At 40.8% G+C, this 17,933-nt stretch overlaps 1 protein-coding gene across 1 annotated transcript in view; it reads left to right on the top strand.

Moving 5' to 3' along the window:
* The window catches only part of LOC120989841 (alcohol dehydrogenase 1-like), a 34,779-nt gene that overhangs the window by 12,048 nt on the left and 4,798 nt on the right, over positions 1–17,933 (top strand). Inside the window, exons 5-8 of the mRNA XM_040418197.1 lie at positions 7,451–7,670; positions 8,757–9,017; positions 9,184–9,319; positions 13,984–14,122. Of these exons, the coding sequence (XP_040274131.1) occupies positions 7,451–7,670; positions 8,757–9,017; positions 9,184–9,319; positions 13,984–14,122 (756 nt within the window). The remainder of the gene's footprint in view (positions 1–7,450; positions 7,671–8,756; positions 9,018–9,183; positions 9,320–13,983; positions 14,123–17,933) is intronic.

A 17,933-nucleotide genomic window follows, 5' to 3' on the forward strand; every position in this document is an offset into this window, starting at 1 on the left:
AAGCTCAACTCCCAGTCCTACTGCCAGTTTCTGGAAGACACCTTCTTCAAGCAGTGGTACAGGAAGAAGTCTGCATCCTTCAAGAAAAACATGATTTTCATGCAGGACAATGCTCCATCACACGCGTCCAAGTACTCCACAGCGTGGCTGGCAAGAAAGGGTATAAAAGAAGAAAATCTAATGACATGGCCTCCTTGTTCACCTGATCTGAACCCCATTGAGAACCTGTGGTCCATCATCAAATGTGAGATTTACAAGGAGGGAAAACAGTACACCTCTCTGAACAGTGTCTGGGAGGCTGTGGTTGCTGCTGCACGCAATGTTGATGGTGAACAGATCAAAACACTGACAGAATCCATGGATGGCAGCCTTTTGAGTGTCCTTGCAAAGAAAGGTGGCTATATTGGTCACTGATTTGTTTTTGTTTTTGAATGTCAGAAATGTATATTTGTGAATGTTGAGATGTTATATTGGTTTCACTGGTAAAAATAAATAATTGAAATGGGTATATATTTGTTTTTTGTTAAGTTGCCTAATAATTATGCACAGTAATAGTCACCTGCACACACAGATATCCCCCTAAAATAGCTAAAACTAAAAACTACTTCCAAAAATATTCAGCTTTGATATTAATGAGTTTTTTTGGGTTCATTGAGAACATGGTTGTTGTTCAATAATAAAATTAATCCTCAAAAATACAACTTGCCTAATAATTCTGCACTCCCTGTAGTTCACCAAAGGCCAAACTGAAAATATAGAAAACAAAGAATATGCATATAGTATTACTGATAGGAGTTTTAGGAATTCTGTGATCCAAAATGAAGTCTGCAGGCAAAACATTTACATTCCTGCACAGACTAGCCCCTAGACAAATCAGTACTATAAACCTTTTTTTTTTTTATGAACTTCTTGTCTGTGGTGGTGCAGAAGCACATCTCCCTTAAAGGGGTTGTCCCACGAAAAATATTCTAGAGTTTTCAAACAATCACCTGGATCTGAAAAGTTTTGTAATTGCATGTAATTAAAAATTTATTTTGTAGCTACTGAGTTATTCAATAAAATGTATCTGTATAGCACCTGCTTTTAGTTTTTTTTTTTCTTATTTCTTTGACCTGCTCACTGAGAAGGCCACACATGCTCAGTTTTATCCTTTAACTGCCTCCTGAGCTGTGATAGGGTGAGCATGGACACGCCCCCTTAGCTGCAGCAGGAAAGACCCTCCCCTTGAGCTGTCAGCTTGATATAAATCTAGCAGACAAATGAATGTGGAGATCTCTGGATCCATGTGAGGTGTACAAGGCTGGTTCTAGCTTTGTTGGACATAGATTGTCATGTACTATATGATGTCTGGTCATTCTTTACATTAGTCATGGGATAACTCCTTTAATAGAGAATAAGACAACCTGCTAGAGTGATAGCCCTGAGCCTAAGATGGCTGCAGCAATGCAGAAAGAAAAGGAAAAGCTAAATAGATTGACAGTGTGCTGCAGCAAGAAAGAGAGAAGATAAATGAGAGTTTATCTTGCTTAAAGTGAGCTTCACCTTTCAACCAACTTTGTATTAATCAATAGTACGGGGTGTGTACACAAGGAATTACACAATTTCTGGCAATTATTTGACTGGCATTTGTTACCAGTTTTCACCTGTTCATGCTGAACGTCTAGGCAGTTTTGGTGGGTGGAGACAAGCTCACATCAACTGCACACATAAATAAGAGGATAATCTTCTTCCTAAGGTTCTCACACTCACTCAGAAGCAGCCCCAAGACAAAGTCAGTTCAGAAAAGGGAAGATAGATGGAATCTGATAACTCTAGAACAAGGCATTTTTCTCAGATAAGATATATTACAAAGTTTCTCATAGTCACTTGTAATATTGATTTATGCAAAGTTGTCTGAAAAGTTAGGTACTGTTTAATTTAGAGAACTATGAAAAGAAATTAGTTGCTAGCTGTGCTGGGCCACTAAGAAAGCAGTGGGCCCTAAACAATTTGTAGAGAGAGCCTGCAAAGAGAGGTCCGTATTGATTTACACCAGCCAAGTAAGATAATGGAGTGCGGTTAATGACATGTGCATAACAGTAAGTCTAAGCGAGTTTGCCAGTGAAGGTGCCTTGAGAGACCTGGCAAAAAAAAGACCTGTTTGTGATATGAACTCCTATAATACTAAATCTGCGTGTGATTCATGGGAATCACACTGAGCCGATTAATTAAACCAAATTGAGGGCTAGCAGCCACAACCAACAGTATATATATAAGAGCACATTAATGGCCTGTTCTTAGTGTTTAAGTATTATGTCTATGGAAGTACTGTCGGAGCCTTATCAGTAAATATTTTGTTCATCCAAGAACTGTCTGCGACTGCTATTCCCGTGTGGGAGGAGAACAACTACACCCCATGTTATAGATGAACACTCAGCATTGGGTTGTTACACCCACACAAACTCAATTGGTCCAATGAAGTTGCAGCATGTGCAATGTCTTCTTTTACAGTTGTGTTCAAAATTATTCAACCCCCAATGCTGTAAAGGGTTTTAGGGAATTTAGTGTACATTTGTAATTGTGTTCAGAATGAAATCTTACAAGGACTTTTTAAAGAACCAAATGCAACTAAAATGACATCAATTGTTTTTGTAATACAGTATTAAATGGGTTTTTTTGTGATTTCTTCATTGACACAATTATTCAACCCCTTAAAGACTACCACTCTTAAGAACAGAGGTTCATTCAAGTGTTCTCGGTCAGGTATTGAAAACACTTGTGGATGTCAAGGAGCAGCAATCAAGCATAATAAGCACCAATTAGGCAGATTTAAAAGGACTGTGATACTCGGCTCCTTCTAGACATTTACTGGTGTGTTTACAAACATGGTGAAGTCAAGAGAATGGTCCAGGAAGACAAGAGAAGAGGTGATTTCTCTTCACAGGAAGGGCAATGGCTATAAGAAGATTGCAAAGATGTTAAACATACCAAGAGACACCATAGGAAGCATCATTTGCAAATTCAAGGCAAAGGGCACTGTTGAAACGCTACCTGGTCGTGGCAGAAAGAAGATGCTGACTTTGACTGCTGTGAGCTACCTGAAGCGCAAAGTGGAGAAAAGTCCCCGTGTGACTGCTAAGGAACTGAAAAAGGTTTTGTCAGATGTGGGTACTGAAGTTTCAGCTCAGACAATAAGGCGCACACTGCGTAATGAAGGCCTCCATGCCAGAACTCCCAGGCGCACCCCCTTGCTGTCTCCAAAGAATAAGAGTCGTCGACTGCAGTATGCCAAAAGTCATGTGGACAAACCACAAAAGTTTTGGGATAGTGTTCTGTGGACTGATGAAACAAAATTAAAACTGTGTGGGCCCATGGATCAACGCTATGTTTGGAGGAGGAAGAACAAGGCCTATGAAGAAAAGAACACCTTGCCTACTGTGAAGCATGGCGGGGGGTCAATCATGCTTTGGGGCTGTTTTGCTTCTACAGGTACAGGGAAGCTTCAGCGTGTGCAAGGTACCATGAATTCTCTTCAGTACCAGGAGATATTGGATGAAAATGTGATGCAGTCCGTCACAAACCTGAGGCTTGGGAGACGTTGGACCTTTCAACAGGACAATGATCCCAAGCATACCTCCAAGTCCACTAGAGCATGGTTGCAGATTAAAGGCTGGAACATTTTGAAGTGGCCATCGCAGTCACCAGACTTAAATCCGATTTGAGAACCTCTGGTGAGACTTAAAGAAAGCAGTTGCAGCGCACAAGCCTAAGAATGTGAGTGAACTGGAGGCTTTTGCCAATGAAGAATGGGCGAAGATACCCGTAGATCGCTGCAAGACACTTGTGTCAAGCTATGCTTCACGTTTAAAAGCTGTTATAACTGGAAAAGGATGTTGTACTAAGTACTAAGATTGAATGTCACTTGGGGGTTGAATAAAACTGATAATGATGTGAGCACAGAAAAGACATTTGTGGTTATTTCATTATAAATGTTATGTTATATTTGTCTGACTTACAAGTGCCTCTTTGATTTAATTGTAAACAAGATGACTGAAATGATCAAAATCAATGTCAAACTGGCCAAAACACTAAATTTCAGTGGGGGTTGAATAATTTTGAACACAACTGTAGGTGTCCAGCCTAACTGACCTGTTGGTGTCAGTCTGGTTAACTTTATCGCCCCTGATGACTACGCCACAGCCTCCCAACAGTATGCTGAGACAGAGCTGTTTAAGACTTTCTGGTGCCAACATGACATCCCATCATCATTACTGAGCACCAATGGATAGCTGCGATGACATTGATATGGGCTGTAGACATTGCGGCACCGCTATTGATGCCTGTAAAAGATGCTTATTTCCTCTCTGGCCTCCTTATACAACAATGCAGTTCTGGTAGAGACCCATACTTCCTTCTCAGGGTGGAGTTCTTGTAGCACACATTATAGGTGCTCTCCCTATATTTCAGCCCTGGCTCAGACTATAAATTAATTGTGATTCTTAACATACTGTAGTCTGCTTTTTTGTCTCAGGCTTAATGTGTGTATGTATATATATATATATATATATATATATATGTGTGTATGTATGTGTATGTATATATGTATGTTATATATATAATCTCAGCACCGTATCTAGAGAAAACAGGGGGGTGCAGCTGGCCCAGTTGGGATTAAGCAAACCCAATATATAAAAGTCGAAAAACGGGCAGCACTCCATAAAATAAAATTAGAAAAAAGTTTATTCACCCATGCAGGACATGCAACGTTTCGGCTCTATGCTGGAGCCTTCTTCAAGCCTCCAGCATAGAGCCGAAACATCGCATGTCCTGCATGGGTGAATAAACTTTTTTCTAATTAAATTTTATGGAGTGCTGCCCGTTTTTCGACATTAAAATTATACACACACACACACACACACACACACACACACACACACACACACACACACACACACACACACACACACACAATCACATATACACAATCCACTACCAATGATTGTCACTGCTTGAGAAAGATCCCAGGAAGCGGATCGAAACGTTGCGGGTCTGGTGAATAAAGCCTTTTCTACCTTTTTACGCCTTGGAGGTGCTGTGGAATTTTTTAGCTTATTCATTTGAGGTGGATCGCCTTCACAGCCGCTGGCACTCCGTCCATACCTCACAGACAGCTGTGCTGCCCACACCTTTCTAATATATATATATATATATATAATATATATATATATATATATATATATATATATATATATTAGAAAGGTGTGGGCAGCACAGCTGTCTGTGAGGTATGGACGGAGTGCCAGCGGCTGTGAAGGCGATCCACCTCAAATGAATAAGCTAAAAAATTCCACAGCACCTCCAAGGCGTAAAAAGGTAGAAAAGGCTTTATTCACCAGACCCGCAACGTTTCGATCCGCTTCCTGGGATCTTTCTCAAGCAGTGACAATCATTGGTAGTGCATTGTGTATGTATATATGTGTGTGTGTGTGTGTGTGTGTGTGTGTATATATATATATATATATATATATATATATATATATATATATATATATATATATACACAGCTTCACATAATTAAGCAATAATCATATCAATCACATTAATCAAAATAAATTTCACAAAATATCAGCGTAAAAACGTTATCTGTGACTTTTTACAATCTAATTTCATAATTTAATGCATAAATGACAGTGTAGTGATATGGGCACCATTGCCACATAATAAAACCATCATACAATCATGTATTCATACCTCATTGCCCTAATTGTAACTACAAACATCTGTGAATATCTTCATGATAAATAATATACAGGTGTACCTTAAAAACATATTGATGAGGCAGGTCCTAGAGCGGGCGATGGAAGCGGTCCACATGGATCTCAACATACTAGTCATTTCACTGCGCATGTCGCAGGACCTTTCAAAGCTTCCCGTTCACATGATCGCACATCTGATCACCTGATCGTGAATCCGGTCATGTGATCGGAACTCTAGCAAGGCGTCATGAGCTCCACCGTCCCGTGGAACGCACGCATCACCACAGGCGTCCTAGCAACCAATCGCACGAGATCATCTACTGGCATTTCTATCATAGGGCTATATCCAGTGGCACACAATGAAGTGCAGAGGCATCAGTCAGGTCACCGGCACTGTACAACTGGATCAGCACTGGACATGAGGGGTACATAATAGTGACATATTGGGCGGCAGTACCATAGTATTAATGTAGGGGTACAAAGTATGTATAGCGGTAGTACCGCAAGCGTCTGTTAATACACAGAGCAGTCAATATTATTCATTAACCCCCTAGTCTTACGAGGAGTACAACAAGTATGACACATGTTAATTACACATGACAACAAGTCAGAACACCACATCTGTCAGCGAGCCGCCATTCCTGGACGTCCAACATGACAGTGAAGGTTACATCCTCTAGATTGCGGGGGGGGGGGGGGGGGGGGGAAGTATTCATAATCAATACATAAAGCTACCAGTGTCACCGACCTCTCAAATACACGCTAATTCCTGATGTCCCACAGTCCGGACCCATGACTGAAGTCATACCAATCATGTGCACTAAACACTGAATAAAAGCCACAGTAATACTGTGTGTGATGAATCCCATGCGATTGATATAAAAGGTAAAGGCTATAAATACAACTCGCAGAGCCCAAATACGAGTGTAAATAAAAATTGTCATAATAAACAAAAGGCACCTAAATAACATATTACAGAATCACAGAGTATAAATGTATTCATGTAACAATTCAGTCACCATCTTAATCCAGTTGACCAACATTCCACCGCTCACTCCTCACAGAAGGGCCAATTCCTCATTGTGATTCTACAAAAAGTGAAAGACAAAGGTGAAAAACAATTAATAAAATCACCCTGTTGTTTAAACAAGGGGTACTAACAGACAGACTCCCATAAAGAAACAAAAAGCAAATCAAATAACCAAGTTTTTTAGTCTACATTTAACCCCTAAGACCTCAGGGGTGAAATGTAGACTATAAACCTTGGTTATTGTCCTGAGTGGGCTTTCTTTGATTTTGATTTGCTTTTTGTTCTATGTTAAGCAGACGTCATACAGTGGCATCCATCATCATAGAGTTCCATTGTAAAAAGATAAAAAAAAGTATACGTTTTTTAGTTTTTTTTTTTTTCTTTTTACTGGAATCTGAAGGATTGAAAAGCATAGTGTTCTGCTCTTTTGTGTCCTTTTTTTCCTAAATGTATTTTAAACGTAGGACATAAACGTGATGTGAACCCAGCCAAAATTTTAGTTAGAAGTTTATTACTTTTATTTTGTTACAGTTATTTACCTATACTTTCTAAATTGTCTAATTCTGTAAACAACCGTCCGTGTAATACTTTTTCTAGATGGAATTTAATGGGTAATTAATAGTGACAAGCACAATACAGAAGATAATAGCTCCCAGTTAACTGTTTCCTTCCATTTTTTAAACAGCATTGGGAAATTTAATGGAGTGCTATTGGACAACACCAGCAGATTTACCTGTAAGGGGAAACCTGTTCATAACTTTGTTAGTACCAGCACTTTTACCGAGTACACAGTGGTTGATGACATTGCTGTTGCTAAGATACACCAGGATGCACCGCTGGATAAGGTCTGCCTCATTGGCTGTGGATTCTCCACCGGATATGGCTCTGCTGTGAAGGCTGCTAAGGTAAGTGCTAGATTTAGTCCTTTTTATCTTCATTGTAGGTAAAGGTGCTGTCACGGACACTCCCGTGCCAGGAGATCATAGAGACTGGCAACACGTGGGTTAATCTGACTGGTTCCTTGTGGATCATTTGTGTCTGTGTTGTTTTGGTAATGACCACACCTCTTGCAGGTGTTGTTGGTTTGGTCATTTAATTTTCCCTATTCATTACTGCTTACCCCTTCTGGGGGTGCAGTTTATAGCATCAGTTTCTGGACTCTGGGCTAGCTGGTTGTTGGATCTCAGTTGAGCTCCTGGCGCTGCCTTTGCTCCACGAAAAGTTAAGTGTCGTCTTCCCTATTTGTATTTTGTTTGTTGTATTTCCCTGTTTTTTGGATCTAGGCCTGAGGGAGACTCCTGTTCATTCTTCTGGTGGAGGAATAGGTTGTCTCAAGTCCTGTCACTATACCAGGGCCCTACAGTGTGTGTTAGGGCTCTAGGTTCCTGCGTATGAAGTTTCCTACCATCGAGGTCAGTTTATACTGATAGTTAGTCAGGATTTGGATTAGGGTTGTTCTAGGAGGTGACCTTCTCCTCTACCCTAGTTTCCAAGCCTAGTTCCTGTCCCCTTTCCTCCTGTGCTCGATGTGGAGTTTCCCACAAACACCGCATCCTTGACAGGTGCCCTAGCTAATCAAAAATTGCAATGTGGTCATGAGAGCTTTAAACATAAAATAAATGATATTCACCTCCACCGATCCCTCACAGCAGCCCCTGGCCTGCAGGTAAGAGGAACTGCTAGTAAAGTAGAGCAAAGCTTATTAAACCATCTGACATTGGAGCTGATGTTTTAATGTGTGTTCCCAGCCCATATACAGCAAGTAATGTATAGTGACCAACCCCTATAACTGTGTATTTCAATGTTTTATTGCCTGCCCCTATTCATTGCATTTCCTAACATTCATTGTTACTGAAAGGTTATAGAAAATTCCCAATGTCATGGCTGACATCTCAAAGAGAGTTTTGTGAATTATTTGTTGCCTATATAATGTGTTCTATCCTTGTACCAGCAGTTACAGCAGTGGTTCTACAATTTTTTTTTTATTGTAGGTTAAACCCGGCTCTACCTGTGCAGTATTTGGTCTGGGAGGAGTGGGTTTGTCTGTGATTATTGGATGTAAAGTAGCTGGTGCTTCTAGGATTATAGCCGTTGATTTAAACAGTGACAAATTTGCAAAAGCCAAAGAATTTGGTGCCACTGATTTTGTCAACCCTAAAGATTATGACCGTCCTATCGATGAAGTGCTGACAGAGATGACTGAGGATGGAGTGGACTATGCTTTTGAGGTCATTGGAAACACTGGAGTCATGGTACGTTAAAGACTGAAACATTTGGAAATAAGTACATCATTATAAAATGTCACATTTTGGCCATCTCTCTTTGACAATTTGCGTCTTGAACCAATATTGTCTGCACTGTAACCAGATTGTCATATTTCTCAATGCTGACCTTTGTTTTATTGTGTCTTTCCATTAGACATCTGCTCTCAAATCCACTCACTTTGGCTATGGAAAAACTATGATTGTAGGTGTTGCTCCTTCAACCGCTACCATTTCCTTTGATCCAATGCTAGTTCTAACTGGACGTGTTCTGACTGGAGCTGTTTTTGGAGGTATTATATTCCATTCTGGAGCTCCTGTACTATACAATTTGTATGTAAAGACTGTGCATTTGTACTGTATTGTACAGCAGATCCTCCAAAGTGTGGAGTAATGTGTCACTAATGTTTGATTGCCAATTCAATGGACAACTGTAAAGCAGGTCATACACTAGATCATTTCTATTAATGGGTACACATCTGTCACTTTGCACAAATAATTGAACCTGACAAAATGTTCAAAACATCAGATTAAGTTTTTCACAGATATCTGCATTCACCAACAGTTATCTGAAATTCCTGGTGTATGGTCAACTAAACCTGAAATTACTAGAATGCACATGGGCTATCCCTCCTGTAAATGTTATATTCATTGTATAGACCATGAAAAATTAACTGTTTATCACTTTCATCCATTAAAGGAATATTACGGTATTGCAATTTTCAGTTGACAGAAAACAACACATTATCACTTACTAATATCTACTGTTTATCTGTAATGCCCCATTTTCCTACATTCCATTGTGGTTATGTGACGTTTTTCACTGTTTCTCGATGACATGATGTCTATATCTGAGGCTTGGTAAGGCTTGTAGGGTTCTGCCCTGCCCTGTAGATGTGATGTCAGCAATGATGCTGTGTCTTAGAGTAGGGTTTCTCCAGCAGGGCTTCCAGCAGGCTTGGATCCCGGGCTGCCATCAGAAAGTTTAGGGCTCCATCCCCTCCCCCATTTTTATTCACAATGTTTACCAATCACCATGAATAATATGACCATTATATTGTATGGATTATTATGACTACAAGCATACCAATTTTCTGTGATATTTAATTTTAAAAAAGTAAACCCATAAGGCATAAAAAAGTTGCAATTTTCTGCAAAGTTATTGTTACTAAAAAAATAGTAAAACAAAAACCGTTAAGGTTTTTGTAACATCCTTAGCATGAAATATCACAAAACAATATTTGGTATCCTTGTAATTATAATAAGGTGTACAATATAGTGAATGTATTATGTATATTAGTTGGTAGATGGTGCTATTTATTTCCTTTCATTTCAGTAATATACTATTCATTTAGTGTTATGACTATGCGGAAAATAAAATTTTAAGCATAGAAAATTCAACCATTCCAACAGAGAAGGTCAGTAGTTTTAAGGCTCATGCAGACGACCGTATGCCCTCCGAGACATACGGTCCTTGAGCGGGCCATAAGTCCCGAAGCGGCATACATCGTGTACACAGGAGCGCACAGCTTCATAGGTTACTATGATACTGTGCGCATCGGGCTGCCCGCGGGACTATTGTCCTGCACTATTATGAGTGAAGGACAATAGTCCCACGGGTGGCCCGATCCACACAGCATCATAGTAACCTATGATGCTGTGCGCTCCCATTCGCACAATGTATGCCGCTCTGGGACATATGGCCTGCTCAAGGACCGTATGTCTCGGAGGGCATACAGTCCTGTGCATGAGCCCTTATGGTAACTCTTCTTCCTGACATACAGAAGGTCAGGAGTTCAAATTCTGATGGAGGCTGGAAAACTGCATTAACAATGAACTATGTTAGAGTTACATTCACTTCTATTGTTTCATCTGATGTTAACAGTGTATATTAATGTGCACATCTATCTACCTTGCTTGAAGATGTACAAGCTCAGTTAGGCCTCTTTCACACGGGCGTTGCGGGAAAATGTGCGGGTGCGTTGCGGGAACACCCGCGATTTTTCTGCGCGAGTGCAAAACATTGTAATGCGTTTTGCACTCGCGTGAGAAAAATCACGCATGTTTGGTACCCAAACCCGAACTTCTTCACAGAAGTTCGGGCTTGGGTTAGGTGTTGTGTAGATTTTATTATTTTCCCTTATAACATGGTTATAAGGGAAAATAATAGCATTCTGAATACAGAATGCTTAGTAGGTGGTCAATTGAGGGTTAAAAAAATAATAATAATTAACTCACCTTCTCCTCTTGTTCGCGTAGTTCCTGGTCTCTTCTTTAATGATGAGCTGTGGGCTAAAGGACCTTCTGGTGACGTCAGATCACATGCTCCAATCACATGGTACATCACCGTGGTGATGGAGCATGTGATCTGACGTCACCACAGGTCCTAGCCGATAGTTAATCTTTTGAGAAGTAAAGAAGAGATGGGAACTACGTGAACAAGAGGAGAAGGCGAGTTAATTTATTTCTTTTTTTAACCTCAATTGATCACCTACTAAGCATTCTGTATTCAGAATGCTATTATTTTCCCTTATAACCATGTTATAAGGGAAAATAATACAGTGAATAGATTGTCACCTAGCAACCATGCGTGAAAATCGCACCGCATCCGCACTTGCTTGCGGATGCTTGCGATTTTCACACAACCCCATTCACTTCTATGGGGCCTGCGTTGCGTGAAAAACGCAGAATATAGAGCATGCTGCGATTTTCACGCAACGCATAAGTGATGCGTGAAAATCACCGCTCATCTGAACAGCCCAATAGAAATGAATGGGTCGGTATTCAGTGCGGGTGCAATGCGTTCAACTCACGCATCGCATTCGCGCGGAATACTCGCCCGTGTGAAAGGGGCCTTACTCTCCCCACTGTCAGATCCTCATTCATATGTCTGGCATAGTGAAATTCTGTTTACTGAACAGCAGCCCATACAAACTGCATTCTCGCTGCTTATCAGTGAAGTACTTTACCAGAGCCTAGACTGTAACACAACAATGTGCATGGAAGCTGAAAAAAAAACTGCTTTGTGAGCAAAGAAGTACTACTGAGGATTATATTTACAGCTGTCAGAGGGGGAAGGAGACTAACTAGGGAACTAACGGGGGACTAAACTGGTGGAGTTTTAGAATAGAACATAGAGTTTTGAGAGTTGTAGACAGAAAACAGAGACATGGGCCATATAATGTAGTTTAGCAGTTACCCACAAAAAAACTGATTAGCAGGGGGCTTAGGGGGACACAGGGAAGATAATAAAAATGTGAGCACGTCAATAGAAATTCTAATAAAACTATCTTCTTTATTTAGTCCATTTTAAAATGCAGATCCAAGCCATACAAAAGTGTACGCATTTCAGCAAACTACCTTAATTTGCCTTAAAAGGGGTTTTCTGGGATTTTTTAACTGATGACCTATATGATCGGTGGGTGTCCAACATCTGGGACCCCCACTGATCAGCTGTTTGAGAAGCCACTGGTGCTCGCAGTAGCACTGAAAGCTTTCTCTCTGTTCACCAAGCACAAGGCCATACATTGTAAAGCAATTCAGCCCCATTCACTTCAATTGAGCTTAGCTTCATATAAGCCATGTTACCACCGAACATGACTTCACATGGCCTAGACAAAGCTGTGAGAAGGCCATGCTACTACTGCAAGCGCAGTTGCCTTCTTAAACCGCTGGTCGACTAGTGTGTCCTGGGTGTCAATCAAATACTCTCATCCTAGCAGAGCAAAGAGTACTAGATTAACTGGGTGAGAGGCCTAAATCAGGATTTGGAGGGTTCTGTCTCTCCTTGGGGTTCTTACTCTCTCTGCAGTACTCTCTGTTCCACACTGATGAGGGGCAATCACCCCAAAACAGATGTCTGCAGATGAGGTGATGGCTTTTTTATTATCGAGGTCATGTCTCAAGGACTTGCTAAAGGGTCGAACATTGACTTACAGGATAACTGCCTTACATCTGGTGGCATTAGCGGCAAAGCTTGTTAAGAGCTAATTTGCATCCCGTTCTTCCCAGTATTCCAGAGGAGCATGTATGGCCTATAAGCTTTGTCATATCGATTAAGGCGCTCTCCTCAAGCAGAGATGGTACCCCCCAAATCCTGACTAAGGCTGGGTTCACACTTGAGCGTTTTACAGCGCGTTCAAACGCGCTGTAAAACGCTCAACGCATGAAAACCAATGCTTCCCTATGGCCCTGGTTCTCACTTGAGCGTTTTACAGCGCGTTTGAACGCGCTGAAAAACGCCCTACGCTCAAACAAGTTCTTGAGCTTCTTTGGGGCGTTTTGACGCGCGTTTGTGGCCATAGGACACTGCAGTCAATCACACAAACGCGCGTCAAACGCGCGTTTACTATTGCAAAAAACGCACATAAAAACGCGCGACAAAAACGCGCGTTAAGTGCGCATATCAAATACGCTCAGGTCTGAACCCAGCCTTAGGCCTTTCACCCACTTAAGCCAGTACTCTCTGCTCTGCACTGATAAGGGTTAATCGCCCTGAAACGGCTGTCTGCAGATGAGGTGCTGGCTTATTTATTATCCAAGTCGTGTCTCAAGGCGTAGCTAAAAGATTGAAACTGACTTGTAGGTTAGCTGCCTTACATCTAGTGGCATTAGAGGTAGAGCTTGTTAAGAACTCATTTGCATGCCTTTCTATCCTGGATCACTACTGTAACACTAGTCATATAATGAACACGTTTAGTTTAAAATAGTGTCAACTATTTTATGTGTGGATTTATTTGATAATCTCTTTAATTACTATAATCTATCAAATTGATATAATATTAAAACAGCAATGTAATGGAAAAGTAACGGGAAACAGGAAAGTAAAAATATTGGTTCATTTATGAATAGATATACTCCACTTTTGTGGCATATATCTGGCGCAGATTCTGTTGCACACCGGTCTTAATAAATGACCCTCATTATATTTAATGATAACTTCTGTTATTTGTGGCAGGATGGAACAGTAGAGATGATGTACCAAAACTTGTGTCTGATTATATGAATAAGAAGTTTAACTTTGATGGGCTGATAACACACACATTACCATTTCTGAAGATCAATGAAGGATTTGAACTTCTGCGTAAAGGAGAGAGGTAGGCTTTATGTCTTAAAATAATTCTAAATTATGAAGGTATATTTATCCACCCTACCCCTGACTAGTCTGTAACAAGTAATAAAGCATGTTCTGGATTGCAAGTGTCCCTTAGGCTGGTTTCACACGGGCGTTGCGGGAAAATGTGCGGGTGCGTTGCAGGAACACGCGCGATTCTTTCGCGCGAGTAGTGCAAAACATTGTAATGCGTTTTGCACTCGCGTGAGAAAAATCGTGCATGTTTGGTACCCGAACTTCTTCACAGAAGTTCGGGCTTGGGATCGGTGTTCTGTAGATTGTATTATTTCCCCTTATAACATGGTTATAAGGGAAAATAATAGCATTCTGAATACAGAATGCATAGTAAAATAGGGCTGGAGGGGTTAAAAAAATTTAAAAAAATTTAACTCTCCTTACTCCACTTGCTCGCGCAGCCGGCATCTCCTTCTTTGCTGATTGTAGGAACAGGACCTGTGGTGACGTCACTCCGGTCATCACATGGTCCATCACATGATCCATCACCATGGTAAAAGATCATGTGATGGATCATGTGATGACCGGAGTGACGTCACCACAGGTCCTGTTCCTGCACACAGCTAAGATGACAGAAGAGAAGCCGGGCTGCGCGATCAAGTGGATTAAGGTGAGTTAAATAATTTTTTATTTTTTTTAACCCCTCCAGCGCTATTTTACTATGCATTCTGTATTCAAAATGCTATTATTTTCCCTTATAACCATGTTATAAGGGGAAATAATAATGATCGGGTCTCCATCCCGATGGTCTCCTAGCAACTGTGCGTGAAAATCGCACCGCATCCGCACTTGCTTGCGGATGCTTGCGATTTTCACGCAACCCCATACACTTCTATGGGGCCTGCGTTGCGTGAAAAACGCAGAATAACCATATTACTTACCGGTAATTTCCTTTTCATGAATCCTCCATGACGGCATACCATGAGAGATGACCCGCCTCCAACCAGGTAGGGACAGGAAGTATAAAATAGACCCTCCTCCAGCATCTCCTCAGTGTCTTCTGGACCGACAGCCTAGAGAATCTATTCTTCCAATATAACGTGTATGTATGTATGTATGTATGTATATGTATATGTATGTATATGTGTATATATATATATATATATATATATATATATATATATATATATATATATATATAATTTTTTTTTTATTTTTTTTTTTACACCCACACCCAAGATTTACTTCTTAATTCCAGGTTTTTTTATTATCATTATTATTATTATTATTATTATTATTATTAATAATAATATTATTATTTTTTTTATTTTTTATTTTTTTGGGAGGGAAAATCCCTGCCCTCATGGAGGATTCACGAAAAGGAAATTTTTTTCTCCCTTTCATCCTCCATGATGGCATACCATGAGATATATCAGATCAAATTATTCTAGGGAGGGACAATGGCTTCTAAAACTCTCCTACCAAAGGAAAGCTCCTGCTTTGACCATGTGTCCACTCTATAATGTTTTATAAAGGTATGAGGGTTGGACCATGTTGCTGCCCTACAGATCTGTTCTATTGATACATTAGCTCTTTCTGCCCATGAAGTAGAAATTGATCTTGTGGAGTGAGCTTTGAAATTATTGGGTGGCGAAGCCCCCATAGCATTGTAAGTTTCTAGTATCGCCGACTTAATCCATCTGGCTAAAGAGTCTTTTGTGGCTCTATGGCCTTTAAATTTTCCCTGAAACTGTACAAACAGATAATCCGATTTCCTGAAAGCCTTTGTGGCCTCCAAATAGACTGAGATGGCCCTGCACACATCTAGTTTGTGAAATCTTTCTTCACCTTCAGTTTTTGGATTGGGACAGAAGGAAGGAATCACAATCTCCTCTTGCCTATGAAAATTTGTGACCACCTTAGGAAGGAAGGAAGCCTCCAACCTAAACACCATTCTGTCTGGAAATACCAAGAGAAATGGCTCTACTATCTTCAGAGCCTGAATCTCACAAATTCTGCGAGCTGATGTGATGGCCACTAAAAACAAAGACTTCATTGTGATGTATTTTAACGACACATCCAACAGTGGCTCAAAGGGTGTTATTATTAACCCTGAAAGGACCAAATTAAGATCCCAAGGAGAGACATAAGGTCTAAAAAAGGGTCTCAATCTATCTGCCCCTTTTAAAAACCTAATAATCCAAGTGTGGTCCGCGATTTTAGTATCAAAGACCGAGCTTAGTGCTGATACATGTACCCTTAAGGTATTAGGACGCAATCCTTTATCAAAACCGGATTGTAGGAACCCTAATACCGTCTGAATGGAAAAAAACTGGCAGGAATTTTTAGATTGAGAACACCAAGCACAAAATTTTGACCAAACTCTGGAATAAATTTTAGAGGTCACCACCTTCCTGCTAGCTGCCATTGTATTTATTATATCATCTGAAAGACCTTTTGGATTTTAAGGTTAGCCTTTCAGATTCCAGGCAGCCAGGTGTAGTTTTTCTACCCGAGGGTGACAAATTGGACCCTGAACTAGAAGGTTCTCTGTCCAGGGGAGGATCCACGGACTCACTAATGACAGGGTTTTCAGAAGAGGGAACCATGATTTTTTCGGCCATAGTGGGGCTATCAGAATTACATCAGCCCTTTCTTGCCTGATCTTCCTCAAAACTCTGGGAATTAATGCTAGGGGAGGAAATGCATATGCTAGGCGAAAATCCCACTTTTGTGCTAGCGCATCTACCCCTATATTTCCGTCGAATGGATTTAAAGAGAAGAACTTCTCGAGTTAAAAATTTTGTGCTGTGGCGAATAGGTTCACCTGCGGAATCCCCCACATTGAGGTTATACGGGAAAATACCTTTTTCTCCAGACTCCACTCTGTGGATTTTAGATGAACCAGACTTAAGAAGTCTGCTTTTACATTTAAGGATCCCTTGAGATGTACCGCTGAAAGGGAATTTACGTGATTTTCCGCCCATGAAAAAATGTTTTCCGCTAATTGGCCCAGACTCTCGCTCCTTGTTCCTCCCTGATGATTCAGGTAGGCTACTACCGTAGTATTGTCGGATCTTACTTGTATATCCTTCCCTATTGTCTCCTGAGACAGAGCTTTTAATGCTTCCCAAGCCGCCCAGAGTTCTCTCTGGTTTGAAGATTGACTCCTCTGATCCACAGACCATCGTCCTTGGCAGGTATGGGGAGAGCAGTAAGCTCCCCACCCCCACAGACTTGCGTTGGTGGTGATTGTCTGAATCTGATCGGGAAACCACTGTACTCCTTCTCTTAGATGATCCGGGTTTAACCACCACTGGAGGGAGATTTTTACCCAAGGAGGAATAGGAATTATTAGATCTAAGGCCTCTTGCCTTCTGTCCCAACCTCCGAGAATCCACTGCTGCAAGGTGCGAGTGTGGAATTGGGCCCATTTCACTGCAGGGATGCACGATGTTAGGGAGCCTAACAGTCTCATGCTTTCCCTTACAGAACAACTTTCCATCTCAGAGAACCTCAATACTCTTTTTATTTCTGATACCTTCTCGGCTGGAAGAAATGTCTTTTGAAGTATGGAGTCCAGACATACTCCTAAAAAAACTAGTCTTTGTGAAGGAGAGAGTTTTGACTTCTCCCCGTTTACAATCCACCCTAATTGGGACAGGATCTGACAAGTTTTTGATATTTTTAACTCTAGGTCCTTTCTTGAGTTCCCTACAAAAGAAGGTCGTCTAAGTAGGGTATTATTAAGATATTCCTCCTTCTTAGATGTGCCATGACCTCTGTCATCACTTTCGTGAAAACTCTCGGCGCGGAGGTGATCCCGAAAGGGAGAACCT

Source organism: Bufo bufo, chromosome 2 (genome assembly GCF_905171765.1).
Source record: "Bufo bufo chromosome 2, aBufBuf1.1, whole genome shotgun sequence".
NCBI classification, from domain to species: Eukaryota; Metazoa; Chordata; class Amphibia; order Anura; family Bufonidae; genus Bufo; species Bufo bufo.